This window comes from Theobroma cacao, chromosome 3 (assembly GCF_000208745.1).
Source record: "Theobroma cacao cultivar B97-61/B2 chromosome 3, Criollo_cocoa_genome_V2, whole genome shotgun sequence".
In the NCBI taxonomy this organism is placed as follows: Eukaryota; Viridiplantae; Streptophyta; class Magnoliopsida; order Malvales; family Malvaceae; genus Theobroma; species Theobroma cacao.
In genome coordinates this window covers 34,131,573-34,155,289 of record NC_030852.1, presented here as the reverse complement: position 1 = coordinate 34,155,289, position 23,717 = coordinate 34,131,573, and the positions used below count along the sequence as shown (strand labels likewise).

At 33.8% G+C, this 23,717-nt stretch overlaps 3 protein-coding genes and 1 non-coding gene across 4 annotated transcripts; 3 read left to right on the top strand and 1 right to left on the bottom strand.

The window, feature by feature from the left end:
- LOC18606526 lies at nt 4,413–7,262 on the bottom strand. Its single transcript, XM_007040184.2, has 5 exons — nt 6,901–7,262; nt 6,420–6,486; nt 5,863–5,911; nt 4,935–4,979; nt 4,413–4,664 (listed from the first exon to the last, which is right to left on the bottom strand). The coding sequence occupies exons 1-5, from the start codon at nt 7,165–7,167 to the stop codon at nt 4,598–4,600; spliced, it is 495 nt and encodes a 164-aa protein (XP_007040246.2). The 5' UTR covers nt 7,168–7,262; the 3' UTR covers nt 4,413–4,597.
- On the top strand, nt 9,230–10,641 carry LOC108661192 (RING-H2 finger protein ATL16-like). Its single transcript, XM_018117141.1, has 3 exons — nt 9,230–9,375; nt 10,039–10,118; nt 10,183–10,641. The coding sequence occupies exons 1-3, from the start codon at nt 9,230–9,232 to the stop codon at nt 10,500–10,502; spliced, it is 546 nt and encodes a 181-aa protein (XP_017972630.1). The 3' UTR covers nt 10,503–10,641.
- LOC18606524 (kinesin-4) lies at nt 13,646–22,533 on the top strand. The gene is made up of 22 exons (XM_018118196.1): nt 13,646–13,983; nt 14,615–14,773; nt 14,852–15,009; nt 15,145–15,243; nt 15,774–15,977; nt 16,096–16,179; nt 16,343–16,420; nt 16,513–16,605; nt 16,695–16,724; nt 17,743–18,084; nt 18,161–18,242; nt 18,360–18,455; nt 18,530–18,709; nt 18,843–18,949; nt 19,043–19,221; nt 19,480–19,644; nt 19,730–19,983; nt 20,123–20,286; nt 20,773–21,335; nt 21,694–21,794; nt 22,016–22,102; nt 22,185–22,533. The coding sequence occupies exons 2-21, from the start codon at nt 14,686–14,688 to the stop codon at nt 22,081–22,083; spliced, it is 3,135 nt and encodes a 1,044-aa protein (XP_017973685.1). The 5' UTR covers nt 13,646–13,983; nt 14,615–14,685; the 3' UTR covers nt 22,084–22,102; nt 22,185–22,533.
- TRNAV-CAC lies at nt 22,858–22,931 on the top strand. The gene has a single exon. It is a non-coding gene; the product is annotated as a tRNA-Val (tRNA).

Sequence of the window (23,717 nt, the reverse complement as noted above, 5' to 3'; positions counted from 1 at the left end):
TCAGTATATATATATATATATATATATATTATAATATATATATATATTTAATGTATAAAGAGATTATTAATTTATATATCAAGTGAAATTTATGTGTTTTTTTTAAATATATTATATTATAAATTTAACGATTTATTAATTTATCATATTTTTTTAAGTCGATATCAACTAAAAATATTATTTAATCGAGATTATTAATTAATAGAGTTATACTATGTATATATATAATGTGATTGATCTCCACCAACTTTGTTGAAGTACATTAAAAATTTCTTAGTTGGATCCAATCATAAATAATACACATGTAAAGCAGCACGTTCTAATCTAAAGAATTTGGTTGGTTTTCTTTCAATTCCCAATAAGAACGTTTTATAATTGGAATGTAGTTTGATTCTTACATACACGTATATATGTAAAGACATATAGAAATTGTCCAAGAGACGTGAGGTGTAGCTGAATCTGATGGTGTTGGCAGGCAACAAACAAGGTGTGTTGAGAGAATTGAATCAGACAAAGAGCAAAAAGCTTAAGAGGCGAGTGTTGTCTGATTTGGATGTCGACCGAAGACAAGGAGTAGAACATGTTTAAACCTATAATTAATTAAAATTGTGTTATTGCATGAAAGAAATAAAATTTAACTAAATGTAAGATAGAAAAAAAGAAGAAAAAAGTAGGAAGCTAATGCAATAATCCACCTAGCTAGTGTTACGGTGAATTTTGGTAGATTGTAAGGTAGGAATCGGGCCACACCAAATTCATTGCCTACCTACTGGTCAAACCTGGAAATTGCTCTTAGATTCTGGAAGGCGGCTCCCATTGCTGATTTTGAGAGGTGCGTTAGGCTTCCACGTATCTCCATCATGCACCGTTTGATCTTTCGTGACTCCACACGTCCTTCACATTGATAGCGTTTCTTCATTTCCTTTTCTTTACAGCAGCTTTAACTTTTGATTTGAAAAGATCAGACTTTGTGCATCTGCAGTTTGAATTGTTTTCCCACCCCTTTCCCTCATCCACCTGCATGCAAAAGGGGTTGTAATAATCTTCTTGTCGCAATCGAATTATAGGTGGAGATGGCAATGATCGCTTCAAAAGTGAAAACGGTCCCCAAAAATGTTGAACTGTTTTTGAACTTGATTTGAAGCTTATTTGTTTGTCCATGGCCACCGGTAGTACCCCACGAGTTTAAAATGTTAATACCTGTATAATTTTGACGTCTGTCGATTCATATATATTAAATATCCAAATGCAAGGCAACATGAGAAAAAATAATTAGTAATCATTCTCAATTAACAGAAGGGTCGAATTTTTTGCCTGTGATACTGTAGCATTGAGACAAGTTGCTAAATGCCTAGGTGGTCCAAATATGGTTTACAGTACTCTCCGCATTTTCCTGCACGGTGGCCAAACCTGGATTCAATGTTAGGAGGCTTACTGAATTGAACTGATCATCAGCTATTTATTTTTCCAGCCTGTCTTGTATTCACTTCAGTGTTTTCGAAGGACAAAAAGTAGGTACAAAAGCATGGAAAAACAAAAGAATATATCTAGCTATCAACTAGAATCTAATCTAGTTAATACTGACTGCTTAAACTTGTTAAAACTTTCAATCTTACAAGGATTCCCTTTGTTTTTGTCAAGTAAAAGAATATCTTTCATCGACCTTGAATTATAGCCAGAGCGACTCATGTAAAGTTTCTCTGTTACTAGATTGAACAATACTGATTTTATAATCAACATGGAAACCTCAAAGTTGGCATAAATTCAGCATAGAATTGAAGATAGAATACCCATTTTATAGTATTCTTCAAAAGTCTGAAAAAGGTTTTAAAAGAAAGAAATTGGATTGGTCCGTGATGCGTTACCATGGTGGGCTTTTCAAAAACAGCATCACCATTCTTGGAGATGGTGTGCTTAATATGTTTACTCTCTGGAGATTCAGCTCAATGAACGGGAGCAGTTTGTGCTGCAAATATTCCCCAAACTAATTTGGGTGCTTAATCCTGCATGCTTATATGGCTGTCAAATGTCAATCTTTGAACTTCCTGCAGAACAATGTGATAGTTTATCAGGAAATAGTTATAAGGTGTATAAATTCAGTCGATTAATGCAGTAATGTTTTAGAGCTTTAAGAAACATTGAAGGATGTTAGGCGTTAGAAAGGGAAATGCTGGTTCCCATTACTCACAGATGGAGATCATTCGTTAACAACCAGATTGTTTAACAATCGACAAGATAGCATTATTTCAAGTGTTAAAAATTAAATAGTGTCGCATTCGTTTCTTGAGTCTCGCTTTTGGTGTCACCTTTCAGGTCGGGAACGATCATGTCAGAGGATCTACCCTGCAAGGAGCTATAGGAACTTGGAGAATTTGAAACACTTCTCCCAGCCCATCCCAATGCTCCCAAACGATAGTTGATGCAATTTTCAAGTTGCACCAAGTCGAGGGTCTCAAGCCCATGCTGATGAAGTCACATATATCATACTCTCCATTACTCGTTCTCATTGCAGAAAGTTTCAAGGACATGGCAGTAATGTTGAAGGAGACTATACAATAACCTGTTTCTCACCTGGACCTTCATTCATTACACAGCCAATTGAACCTCTCTTAGGTATCTATCACGCTCAGCTCAAGATCTCTCATGATAGTCCAATGAAGGAATCGGTAGTTTTTAACATTCAAAAGTTCATTATCTGGAGATTTCCCATTGATCAATTTTGATATTGGTTCTACGATAATGTGTAAGAAAGATCACCGCATGTTCACTTATGTCTTTAGTACGACTTCATAATGTGTACCTTACATCAAAAGGAGGGACCATCTTTGAATAAAATAAATAAAGGGTTTGATTATCTAGACTTGGTTTTCAAGGAGGCCATTAATTAACTAATATTCAACCTTAAAATTAGATTAATTATTGATTAGGTAGGCACTTGATGATAGCCCTGACAAAGTGTATAATTAGGGAACATTGTGGCACATGCAACGGTCAGCCAATGCTATTGGCTTCTTAATTATGTTATCCACGCGATTTAATTGTGCAGTTTTCAACACGAAAACAATAAAATCTTTTGTTTAATTCGAAAAGAAAACTTTTTCCATCTGATGACGATTGAGCAGAATGCGTAAATGCTTTGCTTGCTGCCACTTCACCAAATTCCTTGCTAATTGATTACAAATCTCATCAAGATAAAGTGAAACCTACGCTACCAAAACATAATAAATAAAATCCACCATTTCAAACAGAGATACTGCTTCATTTGTTGTTGACTTGTTGCAATGGCTGCAACCAATAAACCATGCCTTTCTATTGTGGTAAAGGCAGACACTTTCCAAACATGATTATTCCCAATCGAAATTCAATTTTGAAGTAAGAAATTTATTGGTACATTAATTAAAACCTATGATGTTGGAGAAAGGATAAAGACAATGCACGTTTTTTGTGGTTTCTTTTATTTTTTTTGGTGTTATATAGGTGAGAGAGGGTAGACTAAGCAGTGAGTAAGGGTTTCTTATACAGTAATCCACTCGCTCCCACCGCTTTAGACCGACAGGGTGGCTACGAGTCAAAAGGTTTATGATCAAAGGTATTGCTTGCGTTTGTTTATGCGGAGCAAGTTACTCATTATAGCTTTTTGCAAGTTGAATTTTGTTCTTTCATAGTCACATTGGAGTCCCATAAATTCGAAACTGGAACTTTTTCATTTCTCAGAGGTACGATGTATTAACATAAAAAGATTGGGGTCTGACCCATTGCAAGTTGATTTCAGTTGAATGGGACTCATCGATGGAGCCATTAATGATTCCTCCATATTTTTCTTTATCTTCACTATTGGTAGGCTAAAAGAACCCATGGTGGAAGGAAGGCAGTATAATCTAAGCCATACCGATTTTTCTTCCTTTCTATTATAAGATCCGTGTTCCTTTTAAATTACATTAAAAAACCGTAACGCAGCCAGAAACGACGGAGCCAAACCACAAGAAGTGCTGCACCATTGAAAAGGATATATAGACACCATAGTTAAACCTTCACCAGACAATGATTTCCTGGAGGATTGGAGACGAATCCTGCAGATGATTGATGGGATCTTGTTTTTGATCTTGTCCTATCTATCAGCCGAGACGTCTGCGTCCGCGACAGTCACTTTTTTTAACCATCGATGACATGAAGGCTGTCTGGCAGTTTTCGCACAAGTGTCCAAAACCCAACAGGCTGGAGGCCCATGACCAATGTGAAATTGAAAAAGACACACCTCTGGGCAAAACTGAACTCATCCAGACAGCCCAATCCTGTTATCCGAACAAAAGGATTCGTTATGTTATAGCTTCAAATCTTTTATGACAGAGCTCCAATGGGCAAAATTCCCTCACATTGATATACTCTCCAGCAAGAGAGAATGAAAGAATCATGTAAGTTATATGGATTAGTTTGTGCTTACTTTTGACAATCTAATTTACCGGTACACTCGGTTTTTTAAGTTTAAAACAGGCTTTGATTAATATTAGGCATTCCAATAGTTCAAGGTAAAAATTGGTCCTGCACAAACACATAAGACAAAAACCAAAGACCTCTTTGAGCAGCTCATCCCCATGAATCATGACGGTCGTAAGAGCTTGTTCACAGCCGTGTCTAGGGCGTCTACATTCCTCCTCAGAATTTTTCTTCACAAGCATTAAGGAACCAAGAGAATGCCAAGGATTAAAAGGTCGAATCAACAAATTGAATGCTAACCAAGTTCGATATTGGTTTACCAAATGCAAGGGCTTCTATGCACTCCAGTAGTGGACTTACGCATCTGCTGCCTCCACATTAATGGGAGAGAGAGAGAGATGGGATGTGTCCATAGGTCCATTGTGTAAACAGCTTATATGAGTAGGCGACAAGCCTTAACATGCAAAGCAAGAACACACCAAGACAACTGAAAAGGATACAGCTGTGAAGCTAGAGCGTCAATGCCCTTCATTTCCTCATTTAATCTGCAAATGGGCAAAAAACTGCATCAGGAATCAATATAAAAGGCATGATCTCACTACACTTGTTTGGCCCAACACAGATCCTACCATCAAATCTAGGAAGAGAATGTTCTGAATTAGAATGAACTCTTCTTTATCTGGCACTGTAAATTATGGGACATTAATTACAATTGCAGTAAGATATTTATGACCAATGTTTTAGCAGATGACATAAGTCTACACGAGTGAAAACTTCTATGGACAAACAGAAGATATAAAATAGTAGCATGTTGCATTGACCAACAAAAGTAAAAACTAAAAAAGTTGTCAAAGAAACAAGGTCCAATAGTAATGCCTAGGTTCAAATAACAATCCAATTATATTTAAACTGAGATTTATTTGTAAGTGACTTTCCCACAAGAGGTAACATACTTATGTGATCTGCAAAAATATTCATATCTATTTCTTGCTGAAATATTAGCAATGACTGTTACAAGACCTCTAAATCTCCTTTCTCCTACCACCACCTACAGCAATCTCCACAAATATACTAGCATTGATGGTTTTCATTTTAATGCATACCAATAATTGGATTATATGCTAGATTGATAGCTTCAATATAATATCAAACAGAATGCACAAACAAAATGACCAGCAAAAACAAATGAAAATTATGTTTGCTTCTAGTTTCATTTAATTTCAATAGTTCCTCAAGCTTAATGCAACAACATCTAAGCAATTAATTGTTTGTATCACAGGTAGAAGATAAGAGAAATAACTTTAAATAAATTTACAGGTTATATTTCAATTTGTGACCCCCCCCCCCCACCCCCCCTCTTCCCAAATTTTTTCCCCTTCCTTCTCATCTTTTCTCTTTCCCTGGAAAAAGGAGGGTCCGAGATACTACCTGAGACATGAATTTATATAACGATTTCCCTTCGTCGCTGCATCGAGGGCTACAAATCCAAATAACGAGAATAAGTTCACGTTTTATATCAGAATCAGATTATCTATAACAGAATGCAATATTTCTGGAGGGAACTAAGCCACAGCAATAACTATATCAGACTCCAGACGACCAATATGTTCAGCACAATGGTGATAAATTAAGTGACAGAGAAAGAACTCCTCACTCCACTTCAACTATATTCTTGGGCAAATGCACATTATGCAAATAATTAGCACAAATTTTCAGGTTAAGACTAATCAACTTAATTTAGGATAAGAAAACAATGGGCTCTATAATGAGTTGCGACAACTCTGGTGCTATGTTGATGATATAGAAAAAAGAAAAAGTAACCATAATTACCTTGGATTAAGACAACAAACCAAGGATGTCTATCATACTTCACAACAATGTTGAGTTAATATGCATGATACTGGATAACAAATTTGCCCCCTTATCATATAATAATCATATTGATAATTGAGTGAAGGAAGCATTATGTTTAACATTCTATTTACCAGATTCTTGAAGGCGCCCAGCTGCATCACCAAAGCATCGCATATGATCAACCGAGCCGCTAGTAACCTACCATTGAAGTATTTTTCACATCAAGTACTTACTAAAGAAAGGCATTTTCACATCATGTCATTTATCTCTGAATTCACATAATAGGAGAAATGAAGAAGAGTAGCATTAACAATACCCCAATTCATTGCCACTCAAACAAAGGAAGATATACCTTTACTTTCGATACACAGTCATGCATAACTTCGAAATTCAAAAACTTAAAACAAAAAAGGGGGAAATCCACCATAATTTTTTAAATTTTTCCAGAAGTTTAACAGCTACAAAGCAGATTCTTCATGAAATTTGACTCAATTTCACATAAACTCAAAGTAACTTCCCCCCAACCTCAAATTTTCTCGAGAACTAAACAGAGAGTGCCATAAATTTAAAAAATAAATAATTAAATATAACTAAATAAAGGCAAAATCAGACCTCAGAGAGAGCCATACGAAGCGAAGCAAAGAGAGAAGAGAAGCTGTCGGCGATAGCCAGAGAGTCTCTCTCAACTACCTCTACTGCTTTCAAGATATCGCTTTTGTTCAACAGCGGCCTTGATTCGCTACCGTCGAGTCCACGGGCTTCTACTTCAGCCTCTGGAGACGTGGACTTTTGATCCATGTCTCGTTCCCTCATCGTAACTTCCTGTCCTGTTGATTCATCTCTCTGATCACCCGCGACAGCTGACAATGATTCTTCCATTTTCCCCGCGAATTCTTTGTTTCCTCAACTGTGCTATTAGAGTAGTTTTCGCTTTTCTGGGGTTTTTTTTTTAAATCTTTTCCTTTTGACGTAATAAAAAAAACCCTAAGCTATTTTAAAAATTTTAAATAAATTTTTATATTTTATACTTTCAAGTTTTTATATTTTTTTTTAAATTAAATATATTTTTATATTAAATTAAATAAATTCTTACAATTAATAATTAATTTAATTAAAATATTATTTATCATTTTATATCATGTAATGTTAACGTGATATATTAACATATTATAAATAATGTGACATTGACATATTATAATTGATGCTAATTTAACATGATAATAAGATAATGTGATCTTTTTATTTTTTATGTCAATGTCATGTTAGTACTATATAAATATAAAATGACAAGTAGTATTTTAATTAATGTCAATTATTAGTCAATCATTAGTTATAAAAGTTTATTTCACTCAAAATAAAAATATCAAAATTTGATTAAATGCAATAAATGTTAAGAGTTTATTTCAATTTTTTTAAATAATTTAAATATTTTTTTAGTATTATACCTTTATGTTTTTTCAATATTTAAATTTTTGCAATACTAAGTATTACTCTACAATTTTAGTAAAAGAAAAAGAAAAGGAAAAGTCCATTCCCTCATAAAAATCAAAATTGCTTTAAAGCAAAAGTTCTTAATTAAAAAAATATAATACTTGAAAATATTCATGAATTATTTTAAAAAATTTTAATAAGTTTTTATTATTCTATTGTGGTTAATTAAATTCATATACTTTTATTTTAAATCAAATATATATTTATATTAAAGATAAATTAATTATTATTAATTAAAATATCACTTATTATTTTATTTTCACATGATATTGATTTGACATTAATGTTTAGAGAAAAAAATGTTATATGAATATGTTGTTATACTATATCATTATTTGTTATAACATGTTAATATACTATGTTAGCAACATGTGATATAGAATGATAAGTGTCATTTTAACTAATAATAATTAATTAATTATTAATCATTAAGTGTAAGAATATGATTAAATTAAATTTTTTTAAGATATTATTTGTTAAAAAATAAAAAATTTGTTTATAACTAACTATTAATGATAAATCTAGTTCTAGAGGGAAAAGATAAAATCATCTCAGCCTCCCTATATCTATGAATTCAGCTTCCATCCAATGTTGGTGGGTGGGTAAAACCACTACAACAAGGACTTTAGACTCTAAATTTGGGACGTATCATAATTTTATAATAAATTAAATTAAAATATATAAAGTTAAAATAATTAATAAAATATTTATTTATTTTTTCATGCTTAATAAATATTTATTTTTTTATTATTTATCTCATTTGTTTATAAAAAATAAATAAAAGTAAAAAATTTAATAAAATAACATATTTTCTTACTTTTCTAATTATGTACTTAATAAATCTCAATTTTCAATGATAATATGTATTTATATTTAATCATCTTCAATAATTATTTTTTATATAAAATAAAAAAATTTATTTTAAAAGTTAAAAATTTTAAAAAATACATATATTATTTTTAAAATAATGTTAACAATTACGATAAGGGTTGTTTTTCAAAATTAAAATTAATAAAATATTATTTAAGATCAAATATATTTCAAGATTAAATGGATTGACTATATTATCAATTGAAAAAAATTAAAAAATTTTGATTATAAAAATTTAATTAGAAATTTTACATCTTAAAAAATTTAAAAAAAAATAAAATTTTAATAATTTTTTTTAATTTTATTAAAAATACCTCATTTGAATATTTAACTGTAGTGATTGAAGATTTCTATCCCTCCGTTGCAGACAATTGCAAATCTTGGACTCAGTCTTTTCTTCCCATTATTCACAATTTTTTTTGAATAGCCATTATTCACAGTTTCTGCATTTCATTGTATTTTTTTCGAGATGTATTCTGCTGCATGGCATAATCAACTAGTTGATGCAAAACTGATCTGGTACGTGACACTGGAGACGCCGGGATTCTTTATAAATTCCTTCTACACAATACAAATACAAATGGGGGAACTTCCCTTTGATTTGGACGAGATGTCGTTGAGGATTCCCGTCGTGAAGCTTTTGATGAAGAAGAAGGTGATGATGATGATGATGCTTCAAGGCTGCAACTTGGAAAAGAAAATACTGGCAACCGGGATTTGGATAAGGTGAGAACTGAAGAACCCTGCTGTTCTCATGGTTTCTTTGGAAGAGCTTTTGCTTGGACCAGGAACCCCCATGTTTGGGTGTTTATGTTTGCTTTCTTGGTTTGATTTTACTATAATAACACATTTTTCACATTCTACTTTTAATAAAATAAGTATAAAATGACAAGTGATATGTTGATTAATTAGAATTTATCAAACATTCATTAATTTATTTGATTTAAAATAAAATATAAAAATTAAGTAAAAAATATAACTTATTTAAAATTTTTTAATAGTTTAGGAATTTTTTTAATATTGTGTCAAAAAGAATCTTCTAATTAGGTTGATAATATTGATTTTTGATAAAAAAATATTATTAGATATATTTAGTTTTGGTTTTTATATATATATATATATATATTATTTTAAGATATCAATTATCAAATAAGCGATGGACTTCAAGCCGCCGCCGTAGCCTAAAGGGGTTTTTTCATTCAAGTATTGATACCTAAATACCTAACCCTACTTTGTTTCTTACCAAAACTCTTAAATTCTTTGAATCCTAAATTCCACTCGCCATCTTCTTCTGCCAACTCTCCTATCTCTCTCTCTCTCCTTTTCAAAATATTCTCACTGTTCATATATTCCTCCAAAACATGTCTAATGAAATACCCATTGCTGCAGCAAACGATTCAACGACAAGAAACGAAGGAGACTTTGTCTTTTCTCTCGCTTTGAATTCACTGGGACAAGAGACAACTCTGGTAATATCCGTATCACTAGGGTTCGAGCTTTGTATTGAAGCAGAACTAACAGAGCATGTTTCAGATGATAATTCCGTGGAAGACAGTAATAGCACTCTCGACAACGATATCGATGAGCTGTTGGTTGATGTCGACTCAAGGATACGGCCGGCGAGTAAAACAGCCATCGAAGGATTAGAGAAGGTGAAGATTAGAGAAGGGTTAGGCGATGAAAGGTTTTGTTCGGTGTGCTTGGAAGAGATGTCGACGGAGATGGAAGCAAGACGTCTGCCTTGCTCTCATATTTATCATGCTGCCTGCATTATAGAGTGGCTGAAGAATAATAATAAGTGTCCCTTGTGTCGCTACAATATGCCCGTGGTTGATTTTGATCTGAATATGTAAAGAATGCCTTGGTGGATTTTGATCTCAATCTTGATCCTAATCTGACTATGTTTTCTTTTCTTTCTTTTCTTTGAGTTTTTGTTTGTGCTCTAACTGATCAACAATTTATTTGTAATTTTAAATTAATGCAATTAATTAGCTACAAGGCATTCTTCAATTCTAGATTTCACCATGCATGAGTTATATTCATAAACCACGACAGAAGCATCAAACCTTCGAGAAGAATCCTCTGTCTTCCTCCCTTTTACTGTTTCATTGAAGCAGTTTTTTTTTTGGCCATTATATAGAGGCAGTTAATTGACCCTTTCTCAAAGGCTTGGCTTAGCTCGTTCCAAGACATTGCTTGGATTTGTGACGGAGCACCTAAGTAAGTTTATTTATTAGGCTTTTTTTTTTTTGTGTGTTAATTTCTAGTGAAGTCATGTGTAAAATTGTTAATACATATAAGAAATTTTAAGAAAATAAAATAAAATCTTTAATGCCACAAATAAAAAAATTTTAAAAAACTGTCATACCTGTATCAGTATATCAACGTAACTGTCGAACTAGGGTATCAGTATATTAGCAGAACTATCTCCTCCTCCTCCGCTAGTTCAAAGATTCCGAACAACTTTAACAAGATTTGTTTCTTTTCTTTTTTGCTCTTTCCTTTATCTAGCAAGAAACCCAATAACCCTAAACCCTTCCAAAACCCTTTTTAATTCTAAGTTCTTCTGTTCTTTTCTTTGTTATTGCTCTCCCGCAAATATGACGTCTACGTGGAACAGGTAAAGATGGTTTCGTGATAATACTCAGACCCGTCTTCATTCGATATTAATGGAAGATCCGAAGATGGTTCCGTCGATGGCAGTTTCAATGATGCTGCCATGCAGATGCGGCCTGCAAGTAAATCAGCCATTGAAGGATTAGAGGAAGTGAGGATCGATGAAAAAATTGGCACAATAGGCACTGTGCGGTGCGTTTGTGGAGTGGTTGAAAAAGAGCAATATGTGTACAGTGTGTTGCCACAAGATGCCCGTTGTTGATTTTGATTTGAATTCCACGATGCTTGCTGATTTTAATGTAGAATAATTATATTAAGTTTATGTGTTAATAGTATTTTCTTTCAAGTACGGAAGGAGCATGATACTAAACTTTTTTTTTTCTCTAGCATTTTAGATACTGTTATTGTTACTATATTATGCCACACCATTACTCCTGTAAAGGTAAATTCTTGCAGATTAAGTTTTGTTATGCTGTAGCTAAACTTAATTTCTAAGAAACTATTTGGGATCTAAATGTGGTAAACCTCGTCATAATTAAAGGTCATATAGCCATAAGGAATCATATAAATTTTGATTAATTCATCATGACCCTTACCTCAAATACATTAAACAATTGAATATATATATATATATATGTGTGTGTGTGTGCATACCTTTATTCTCGGAACCTTGTTCTTTGGAGTTGTACATGACCATCACATGGCATGAGTAACAAGAACTAATTAACCTTGATCTCCTCTGATGCCCATAAAAGCTATACCGTGTCAGTTTCCCTCTTACCAACTCCATCTCACTTGCCTTTATAAACCTCTATCATCACTATTCAACGGGTTCCATTTTCTCCAAATCACCAGCAATTTTTATTCTGCAGCTGTGCAAATATATATAATTTGCAATTCTAAATGAAGGGAGTAGAATAGCAGAGAATTTGGAAGAATATATCCTCAATCAGACAATCTGCCTTAACAGTTTTTGTTCCAATATTGCAGGTATGATTGATTGTTTGCACCCTTTTTCTCTTGTTTTATAGCTTTGCAGGTTGTGGTTAATTTTATACTTTCTTTACAGTTGGTTTCCATGTTTGTACTTCTTTCTAGCTAGGTTTTATCATGATACCCTGGACACTGATACTTTACCTTAGTTAAAAAGGTAGGAGCAGGCTACATTTTTTCTGACCAATAATATCAGGCGAAACCCAAACTTCATAACTAAATGCTAGTGCTAACATAAAGGTTAGGCAAAACCTTTCTCTTGAAAAGATGCTTGACTCATTATATTTATCGATCTTCTTCTATCTTTTCCTTTTGGTTGATTTGACTTTTCTCACACAGTGACTCTGCCCTCCAACACCCTAACGTATCCCCCACAAACTACTATTATTATTATTATTATTATTATTATTATTACAAAAGAACGATGTCCTTTTCTAAGAGAGCTGTTGCATGGTAGAAAACAAGATTGTATTACTGTTACAATTTAAAAAAGAAAAATCTTGGAGTTTTAATCAATGCATAAACTTTGTACCTAGGAAAGTGTCGGAACTCTAAAGTTATAAGTTGTGTAGTCGTTGGCACATAGAATGTGACATGAAATCATGTTTTCAGATGGAAGGTAATGGCGAAGTGAAGAAAACATAATAAATGGTGGGCCAATTGGCGGTTGGGCACGGACAAGCCGGCCTTTTTATTTTTCCAACTTAATTTGTTGTTTACTACCAATGGCTTCCTACTTCTTTTTCTATTTCTTAACCAACAACACACGTTGGTCACACTGCATTCTTATTTTTTAGTATAATTATAATTTCAAATACTATATTTTATGACGTGGCAGATGATGCTTCAAAATTAATTTAAGTTTCAGGATATTTTTGTTTGGGTTTCATTATTTGATTTGTCAGAGAATTAGAGGCTCTCACGATATTCCAATGAATCTATATTAACACTATTTTTTATAAAATATAAACACAATTTATATTTATAATAATCAATAAATTAATTATTATCGGGAATATTTAGAAAAAAGAATATTTCGAGGAGTTCAACTGTCCTAAGAGCATCAGCAAGTGAACAGAATGACGTGTCATTGAAGTGAACTGTCATGAAACGATCTCAACGACACCGTTCCCACTTCCCCGTGGAGTCCGTTATTCTGTTTGTTTCTATAATAATTCAAATCCAAAAAAATAAAATAAAATAAAGAAAATAAAACGACAAGAGCAAAAAACCAAAAGCACGAAGGCGGGAAGTTTACTCCAAAATCTCTGGGCCCAAATCCAAAATTAAACAAAACAACAAATTTAAAAAAGGCTCCGTTATAACTTTTTTGATTTTTTCAAAAAAATATAAACAAACCCAAAACCAAAAGGCAAAACAAAAAAACGTTACCAAACGCCCTTGTACGGTCATTTCACTCGTTTCCCATTTTTCATTTTCCATTTTCCAACGCAACAAAAACATTACCTTCACTTGCCATTCTTTTCTCTACGGGTAAGAGAAGGCAAAAAAGAAATATCGGGCGGTTCGAGATTTCGAAATCGCTCGATTTCTCGAACGGATCTGCTTCGATTTTTTTTTTCGTATAATCTCTGTTTGGTTTCTAATCTTTATGTTGTTGTACCTGAAACACTCGAATATCTTTTTTTTTCCCGAGTTATGAAATGTGTTAGACATTTGTTGGATCTTCGAGATCTTGATCTAGTCTCCTGTTAGATTCCTCAGGTTCGTGATTTTACCCTACCTGTTGTTCGTACATGTTGCTTTTCTGTTGAATTTAATGTTTTGTTTGGATCTGAATGGATTTCAATAGCTTTCAGTTCAGTGTTTCACAGCTTTTTAGATTTATTAGGTAAGAAATTACAATGAGAATCGGTAATGCAGCATGACGTTTTGAATTATGATTGTTTGGTTGCTGAGAAAGCAGTGAAGAATGTAACTCTGAGTTTCTGTTCTTTTTTTTTAAATTTTCTTGTTTTTTTCTAGAATTAAACACTCTTAGTTTCTGTTTAGCAGAGTGATTTTATTAAGTTTACTTTATTTAGATGACGTGTAAAATAAGATAAGAATATCTGTTCTTTTATCTTTTTAAAATTTTTCACTCTTCCATTTTCCGTCACTTTCCGTGACAAAAAAAGGCTTGACATTCGAAATGAGTAATACTTTTTCATTCTCTTAGCCTCCCTCTTAATGCGAGCAAACTATGTTGTAACTTCGATTCTCATGTGGCATTATTTCAAGTTCCAAAGTAGTTGTGCAAAATTTGTGCCTTTACTTTCTGCATTTAGCCGTAAATAGATTAGTAATGCAATACATTACTTTTTCACAAAGATAAATGTTATTGTTCCCCTTGTAGGACTGAGTCCTATGTTATCAGAAAGATAAGATTTCAGAGAAGTCAGCTTGAACATCCAGTTAAAAAGGCAGATGAGGGAAAACGGTACAGTTAATGGCTTGAATGGAACTCATTATGTAGATATTGAAGACATGGAAAGTTTTGAAAGCGTGATTAGTGGTAAGTAATCACACCTTATAGCTCTTTCAATATTTTACTCATCTTCCATTTATTAACTCTGAGCTTTAATTTTGCTAGGTGACTGGCTGTCTTCTTTGGTGGAGTGGTTAAATGGCATGCTTCCTGAATTAAGGTTGCCACTGGATGCAACAGAAGAGGAGTTGAGAGGGTGTTTGACTGATGGAGCTATTTTTTGTACCATTTTGAACAAGCTGCGTCCTGGTTCCATTGAAATGGTTTGATCTCTCTTTTGTTGATATGTTTGTCTTCTATTTAGTTCACTTTCCTCTTTTAGAGTTAATCGTACATCTTTGCATCTTGTTCTGGGCATTGGACTTCACTATTTGAGCATGTTTTTTCTCCAACTTCAGGATGGTAGTTCCGAAGGTGGTCCTGTAAATGTTAAGAGGTTTCTGATTGCTATGGATGAAATGGGGTTGCCCAGCTTTGAATTGTCTGACCTAGAGCAGGTATTAATTGACTTGAATGTAGTTTTTCTGTAATCAATGTTCTATTGCAGTGTGGTAGACATGTAAGGTTGGTTAAAACTGAAAACATTTTGCCTACTCATTGATAATGAGATTGTAAACATTTTGCCTAGACATTGATCTTAGCTTGTGTGTGAGGAGCAAGCTAAGATTGGCTCCATTTTGGATGTATAGTTTTGGTATATTCCTAACAAAAGTGAACTGTGGTACTATTATATTTACTTATTCATCAATCTCAGTGAAAAGTATGAATGTGTAGGCATGTAAACTTCGTACTACAAACCCTTTGATCTCAATTTTGTATTGGTTCTTGGTTGGAACGCATTTTTTTTTTTGTTTCAGATGAGTCTGATTCTTTTATCATGGAATTAAACCTCTATCTGGTTTAAGGTGTATGATGAACTATCTTAGTTTTCTTTTTTGGCCAGAATGTTGGCTGGGCTTGGTTGTGAACATTTATAAATTCTTATGTTTCTTTCTACATTTTGTTAATAATTTGGGACACTGTGCAGGGCCAAACGATGCCAGTATTAGAGTGCCTTAAGACACTTAGGGCATGTTTCAATTTTAACGGGGAGGCTGATAATGTCCAAAATCCTTCAAGGAAGAGATGGAATCTTTCAGGTGAAATTGAAAGCATCCAATTGAAGCAAGGATGTTATGCTGATCTTTCTGATGCAACAATTTTGGAATTAATGAAATCTAGCAGTTTAGAAGTAAGGCCCTGAACTCCTTCACTGCATGCCTATATGTATTAGTGAACCCCATTTTGTTATCAGATTTTCCATAGCAACTCTTAGTTCAATGTATCCTCAGCCATTTTCTTTTGCGCAGAATGCGTCAACTCAATCACTGTTCAGTATACTGTACAGGATTATGGATGAAAGTATTGAAAGAAAGAAGGGAGACATACCTCATGTATGGCAGTCAGAGTACATACACATGCTTTATTTCCTTAGCATACGTGGATATTTTCATTGTTGTGTCTTTATTTCTATACTGGTCCTTGTGTATCTTCCATATTGTATTTCTTTCTAGTAACTTTTATTTGTGATTTTTCTATTATTATCTTTTTGCTCAGCGTGTGGCATGCCTGTTGAGAACGATTGTGCAAGAGATAGAATGGCGAGTTTCAACCCGGGCAGAAAACTTAAAAAATGTAAATTGCTTTGGGACTTTTTTCTCTCTAAGAGAATAATTTCTTATGTGCTTTGCATGAATAATTAATATTATATTCTTGGACTCCTGCAGCAAAACAATGTTTATAGGGCCCGTGAGGAAAAGTACCAATCAAGGATAAGAGCACTTGAGACCTTAGCAAAGGGAACTGTGGAGGAAAATGAGGTACTTGACAAATTGATTAGGGTGTGTGCCTTAGCTTTTTAAGCGTTTTCCCCGCTGATATAATCCTGAACCTGTTTTGCTTCCTGTAGGTTATTATAAGCCAATTACAGCATTTAAAGGTGCAAGTCTTATTCTTTCCCCTTATACTTAATTAATTGCTGACTTTCAATATTAATTTCTTATTCTAATTCTGTGCCTTTATTTTCCTGAGACTTCCATTGACATATTGTCTTGTGGATTTGATGTCTGACGGTATTTGCTTCATACTTACATCTGAAACTCAACTGCATCTAATTGTTTGAATTTGTATTTGCTATTGTTTAAAGGGCAACAAGGATATATGTGTTGTTTTTGTATGTTATTTCAATTTATATCATGTGTGAAATTCCATTAGTGAATAATAGTGAAGTGTTGATACAAAAGAACTTGAGAGGTGAATTTTTCTTGTGAAGAAAAAGCGATTTAGTTTCAGAAGAAAAATTAAGGGGATGATTTTAAATGTACAAAAAAAAAATCAGGTCCCTGTTTCATGTCTATTGATGTCAAAAGTAACAGAAGAATGAACAGAGACACCAGATAAAGGTGGATTTAATCTTTGAGACCAGCTGGCCTAATTACCTATACAAAAGCTAGAGTTTTCTTGAAGACAGTTATAACTAAAGTTCTCTAATCAGATACTTTTTGAGTGTCCAAAGTTCCAAGTAATCTCATCCAATCATACTGTCACTCAGAAGACATTGATCTAGTTTTGGATTTCATTTCTTGTTTCTTATTTTTTAATTTACTAGTACTTGTTATTAATTAGGGGATGGGGGGGGTTTGACAGAACTGTAAACTTGAGAGAGCGTGGCTTTTTTCTAAACACTTGTACTGAGCTGTGATCCTTTATGTTAGCTTGATAAGGAGCTCCAGCATTAGAGTATAGTGAAGTTGATCTGATCCCTCTTGTTTGGTGAAATTAAGCTAAGATTGACATGGACAATCTATCTGACTAGAAAACATTTTTCCCATTCACAGTCTTGATAGCATGTCACTTTGTGGTGCTTTGCAAGGATTTGTTTCTTCTTTTATCAAAAGCCCTATTTTGTCCCTTGACAGTCTTAAATGATTGCTTCCTATGTTTCTTGAGAATTGCAGATTGAAAAGAGTAAATTGGAGGAGAAGGGAAAAGTTGAAGAGCAGGATGTGCTTCAGCTTAAGAAGGAGAAGATTCAGAATGACATTGAGATTTCTAGGCTGAGAGAGGAACTAGAAAGCAGCAAAAAGATGCATGAATGGCATTGTCTACAATTGGATGCCCAGGTTGAGGATGCTAAAGTTGAATTAGAAAAGAAGTTGAAAGAACTTGAGTGTCTTTTAAGAGATTCTAGGAAAGAAGTGGATCAGCTTCAGTCATTTTCTGAATCTAAACAAAAGATATGGGCACATAAGGAGTGCACTTATCAGAGTTTCATTGATCAACAATTTGTGGCTTTAAAGGTTTGTTGTGTTTGCCACGTTCCTATAATGTGGTATCGATGCATAGTCCTATAACATGAGGTTTTACCCTGTTTAGGAATTGAGGGAAGCTTCTAAGTCCATCAAACGTGAAGTTCTGAAGACAAAAAAGAGCTACTCAGAGGAACTTAATTACTTAGGTTGTGTGGTTATTCTTGCTGTTTGTTTTGTTTGTTTGGCTTGGTCTGCCATCTCGATATCATTTTCTTATTAAATTGGGCAATTTCTCACTGTGTATACCCTTTTTTCTTGAGTAGGAATAAAGCTCAAAGGACTAGTAGATGCTGCAGAAAATTATCATTCTGTTCTTGCTGAAAATCGAAGATTGTACAATGAGGTTCAGGATTTGAAAGGTACATTGTATAATCTTAGTTTCTTTAGCTTTTGTATCCAAGTAGCTGATGCATATTTCTTATTTTCTCTGTAGGAAACATTAGAGTATATTGTAGGATAAGACCATTCCTTCCAGGGCAAAGCAAGAAACAAACAACAATAGAATATATTGGTGAGAATGGTGAATTGGTTGTTTCAAATCCATCGAAGCAAGGAAAGGACACTCATAGGCTCTTCAAGTTTAACAAGGTTTTCAGTCCAGCAGCTACCCAAGGTTTGAAATTTCATAAACCTTTTTCCATTGTTGATAATCAAATTCATCTATTAATTTAATTGCTACATAGTTTGTCACGACATTCATGATTGCTGCTTATATATGAACATTTTTCAATGTGATATGTTTGCAGAGGAGGTATTTTTAGACACCCAACCATTGATTCGATCTGTTCTTGACGGATACAATGTTTGCATATTTGCGTATGGTCAAACAGGCTCAGGAAAAACTTATACAATGGTGAGCTACTTATTCATATTTTTCCATTTATCGTTTGTAGCTTATTTTAAACTTGTAGGCTATATCTGATGCATTTTAATTTTCATTTTCCAGAGTGGACCCAACGTGTCTTCTAAAGAAGATTGGGGAGTCAATTATAGAGCACTGAATGATCTTTTCCAAATCTCTCAAAGCAGGAAAAGCTCCACTATATATGAAGTTGGTGTTCAAATGGTTGAGATATACAATGAACAAGTTCGTGATCTGCTTGTTGGTGACAGTTCTCATAGAAGATATCCTTTATTTTAATCTTTTGGATTACGGTTTCTTCTTGTGTTTCTCAGTTCTGATCTGAAATTTGGCTCCATAAATTATCTTTTATCATTGTTGTTTCTTACTCATGGTTGATCTTTATGTTACCCTACTTGTTTATAAATTTGCAATCCTCATTTCTTAATTTTTATGTATTTGGTCAGAAATAGTTACACTTTACTCATTTTCACTCTCTTCCTGCTGTTAAATATGTTCTTTGTTTCCTTTGACTTGCACACACTTGGGATTTGGAGCACCACCCAACCAAATGGGTTAGCTGTCCCTGAAGCAAGCATGCATTCTGTTAAATCAACCACTGATGTTTTGGAATTGATGAATATTGGGTTAATGAATAGGGCTGTAGGTGCTACAGCCCTAAATGAGAGGAGTAGCAGATCCCACAGGTTATATTTTCACATATTACCTTTGTATATAACTTGTTACTTGGAGTTCTCTTCCTAATGGGTTTCAGTAAATTATTATGTGCAGTGTTCTCACCGTTCATGTTCGAGGCACAGACTTAAAAACTAATGCTGTTTTGCGTGGTAGTTTACATTTGGTGGATCTTGCTGGCAGTGAACGGGTAGATCGTTCAGAAGCAACTGGAGACAGGCTTAGGGAGGCACAACATATAAACAAATCTCTGTCAGCTCTTGGAGATGTAATCTTTGCTCTGGCACAAAAGAATGCTCATGTCCCTTATAGAAATAGCAAACTAACTCAAGTTCTCCAGAGTTCTTTGGGTACCTTTCAGATTTCAGATTTTAATTTTGCTATTGTGATTTCACAGCATCATTATGCCCAATAATATTCTACATATGTTATATAGTTTTATTTTCTCTTACTGATTAATTGTCCTTTTCTTCTAATATCAAATTGTAGGTGGTCAGGCAAAAACCCTTATGTTTGTGCAGCTTAATCCTGATGTAGAATCATACTCTGAAACCATAAGTACCTTGAAGTTTGCCGAGAGGGTTTCTGGTGTTGAGTTAGGTGCTGCACGGACTAACAGAGAAGGGAGAGATATTAGAGAACTTATGGAACAGGTCTTCTTCTTTTCTCTTCCTCTCCTCATTTTCCCTTTTCCAAAAATTAATGTAGCATAGCTGTTGAAACTGAGTAGCAATTGTTACTACCTTGGTTATTTCCATGGGAATGGACAAACCATGAGTTACAGTCCAAAGTTAGACAATGAAAATCTCACTTTCACTAATGAGCCTGTCAACCAGCATCCTTGCAGCAGCATATTCTAGTTTGCATTGCTAGCTTTTGTCAGTCTTGATTCTAGCCAAACAGTGTGCATGAACCTGCTTGTTTACAAAGACTGATTCTCTGTTGGTTTGTAGAGACACTTTAGGGTTTCTCCTATTTCCTAAGCTCTAGATAAGATATAGTAGCTTTGGTTAGGAGGGGGAAATTCTTGCTTTTTCTGTCTGTTTCTGGAGGACGCTCAAGATTCTTGAAGAAGATTTTAACCTTTTTAGATCATTTAATCTGCCATTTCATTTTCTGATCTTCTGTTGATCTTGAAGGTTGCATTCCTCAAGGAAGCCATCACAAAGAAAGATGTGGAGATTGAGCGTTTGCAGCTACTTAAGGGTAATGGCAATGGTAATAAGCATGGTATGAGCTCACTGAGGTATGGATCTTCCTCTCCTAGGGGACACTCCATTGGGACTCCTCGAGAAAGCCGGAGCCTGTCAAGACGGCAAAGCTTGGGAAATTTTGAGAAAGCAGCTTTTGATGTGGACAATTTCTCAGTTAACAGCGATAAGCATTCTGAAGCTGGCTCTCATCGGACAATGGATGACTCAAAGCTTCACAATGAATCTTCTGTGCAGACAAACCTTGCAGGAAAAGATTTGGATCAGAATTTTGCTGATGATATTGAACTCTTGGGCTTTGGAGATGCAGATTCAGAGGAGAGATTAAGTGATATATCTGATGGTGGACTATCAATGGGTGGTACAGAAACTGATGGCTCAATTTGTAGTGTTGTAGAGTTCACTCTTTTCCCAGAAGTTTCAAAACCTTCTGATAAAGTGGAGAAAGTTGAGAAAGCAGACAAAGCTGAAAAACCTGACAATATTGAGAAGTGAGTGTCTTTCAACTCCTTGGTTTATCATTTTCTATAGGATATTGTTTCTGGATCGAGTAGTAGGAACAAGTTCCTATTTTTATGAAACGAGAAATTAAAGTTACTTGCTAATAGTTGCTATAGTGAGCAGTATTGATAACCACAAGAATCATTGCAATATTTTATCACTTGCTAAACCATCCTTTTCTTTCCCCCTGCTCTCTAAATTCATGATTGTATATAAATTGTTAGCTTAAGTATGTGTAGAATTATTGTGCGTAATACATATTGCTTGGGCTTGAAGCTTCTGTTGGTGAAGCAGGATCTAGAACATTTTTTTATTTTTCTGGCTGGTTCATTTGTTGCTTGAAATTAGGTCCATTGCCCCATCTAAGCTTCCAAAGCTGCCTCAAAAAGTAGTGCAAACAAAACCTGTTCGATTGTCAATGTCCAGGAGCTCCTCAAAGGCTTCATCAAGTACGTAATTTTTACATATTCTATTATCTGTTTTATTCATTTTTAAAGCTAAACTAGCTAAGTAGCTCTCCACTGCGCTGCTAGCACTACTGCCAGGGCTTATTTTGCTGATTTGTCGTATAATTTTATCCAAATACCCTGTCTGACTGGACCCTTCTCTATCTGTTTCTTAAATTTTATTTCTTGTCCTCACCCTTTCTTTTTCTCAAAATGTATATCAGGTGCGAGGAAAATTACTGCTGTCGCCACTGCCAGTTCTTCAACAAAGCCCTCAAAACGATGGCAGTGATTTGAATATAATATATATAAATATATAATATATATATATATATATATATGTATATGTATATGTATGCATATATGTATATGTATATGTATTAAGATATATAATGTATATGTATGTTAGATGGTAGAAGAAATCTGACTCGGTCTAGTTTGTAATTATGTTTACAGCTTAAATATGCTTATTGCCTGTAGGTTGTTCCTCGCTTCCATTTACCTTATTGGAAGGGGTAATAGAGAACTGTTCACTTGTAACATACATTCTCGAGGGCCACATCGGCCCTATCATTCGGGTTCTCATTATATTGACTATCTATAATATTGTCTCCCCCCACAAAACCCATCAGATTATGTCTCCAGATATGCTGTAAAAGGTATGGAGTGGGTGCAGAGGGGAAGGGAAGGGAGGAACAACCTCATTGATTGCTTATAAAATAACTAAGAATGATTTAACTGATATTGCATTTGAACTATACAATTTAGTTTTAGAGATTGAAACAAATTGCAAGTATTATCCATGCATAAACGCTAATACCATATTGTTTGGGAAGAAAGCGGCTCCCAATTTATTGCCGATACTTAAAAACTCGTCAAGTTATTGGTTTGAAACTGTATTCCTAAGGTGTAAGAATATTTTTACTTCTTTCGGCATTATATTAGTGTAGTTTCCTAGTGATATTTTGTGCGTTATCCTGCGATGGAGGTTGCCCAATATAGTATGAAAATGACTATGAGAATCATATTAGCAAGAATAAATAAGACTTTTGAGAAAACCATCAACGTCTGGGTGGTGTAGTTGGTTATCACGCTAGTCTCACACACTAGAGGTCCCCGGTTCGAACCCGGGCTCAGACAAGATTTTATATTTATTTTCTTAGATCAAATCTTAAAGAAGAAATTTGAGTAACGATTTTAACGAAATTTCAAAATTTGTAGTTATCAGCTAATTAATTAGTTATTTTTCTAATCTTTGTTTGTAAAGTATAAAAATTTTACCATTAAAGAACAAGTTTAAAAATCTTATCCTAAGATTAAACCTAAGAAGAAAAACACAAAAAACTTTTGCAAATCATACTTCACCCATTAAACTTGTCTTTTTAACCCAAATTTATTAACTTTTGATGATTTTTTTTTTAATTTGACTTAGAACAAATCTAACAGAAGAAACCTATAAGGGTTTTAAAAATTTTCATAATTTGCATTTCAAAATTATTTGTATTTATCAAACTAATTACTAATTAGTTATTCCATTTATCACAAAATTTAGGTAAAGTCCATCTAACAATATGCATGTGCACGTGGTTTCAAAAGTATGCACATGGTTTCAATAAGAATCTGCCAATGAAACGTTTATGTTGAGTATTTTGGAAAGTTTCAAAAATTATTATTGAAAGAAGATTTAGAATTAATTTAGATGTTTTTTTTTTAGATTTTTTTAACCTTTCACTCATCCTAGTTATACTTATGAAATTCTTATATAACAGCCACAACAATTACAATAGTTCAGCACAAAGTTCCCATTCCTCTGGTAGTAGACAATATGGAGACTTTCAAAGTAACTGTTTTTACCACCCTTTTGCTTTCATTTGGTTTTTTTTTTTTATATGGACAAGAAAGATTATTTTCTTTTTCAGAAAATGG

Coding starts and splice junctions, on each gene's coding strand:
- LOC18606526 (XM_007040184.2), bottom strand. CDS start 7,167: ATGGAAGAATCATTGTCAGCTGTCGCGGGTGATCAGAGAGATGAATCA. Junction 4,980..5,862: donor TATATAAATTCATGTCTCAG/GTAGTATCTCGG, acceptor GCCCATTTGCAG/ATTAAATGAGGAAATGAAGG. Junction 4,665..4,934: donor GACGCTCTAGCTTCACAGCT/GTATCCTTTTCA, acceptor ATGCTTGTGAAG/AAAAATTCTGAGGAGGAATG.
- LOC108661192 (XM_018117141.1), top strand. CDS start 9,230: ATGGGGGAACTTCCCTTTGATTTGGACGAGATGTCGTTGAGGATTCCC. Junction 9,376..10,038: donor GCAACCGGGATTTGGATAAG/GTGAGAACTGAA, acceptor CCATTGCTGCAG/CAAACGATTCAACGACAAGA. Junction 10,119..10,182: donor TGGGACAAGAGACAACTCTG/GTAATATCCGTA, acceptor AGCATGTTTCAG/ATGATAATTCCGTGGAAGAC.
- LOC18606524 (XM_018118196.1), top strand. CDS start 14,686: ATGAGGGAAAACGGTACAGTTAATGGCTTGAATGGAACTCATTATGTA. Junction 15,244..15,773: donor AATTGTCTGACCTAGAGCAG/GTATTAATTGAC, acceptor GACACTGTGCAG/GGCCAAACGATGCCAGTATT. Junction 18,085..18,160: donor AACAATTTGTGGCTTTAAAG/GTTTGTTGTGTT, acceptor TACCCTGTTTAG/GAATTGAGGGAAGCTTCTAA.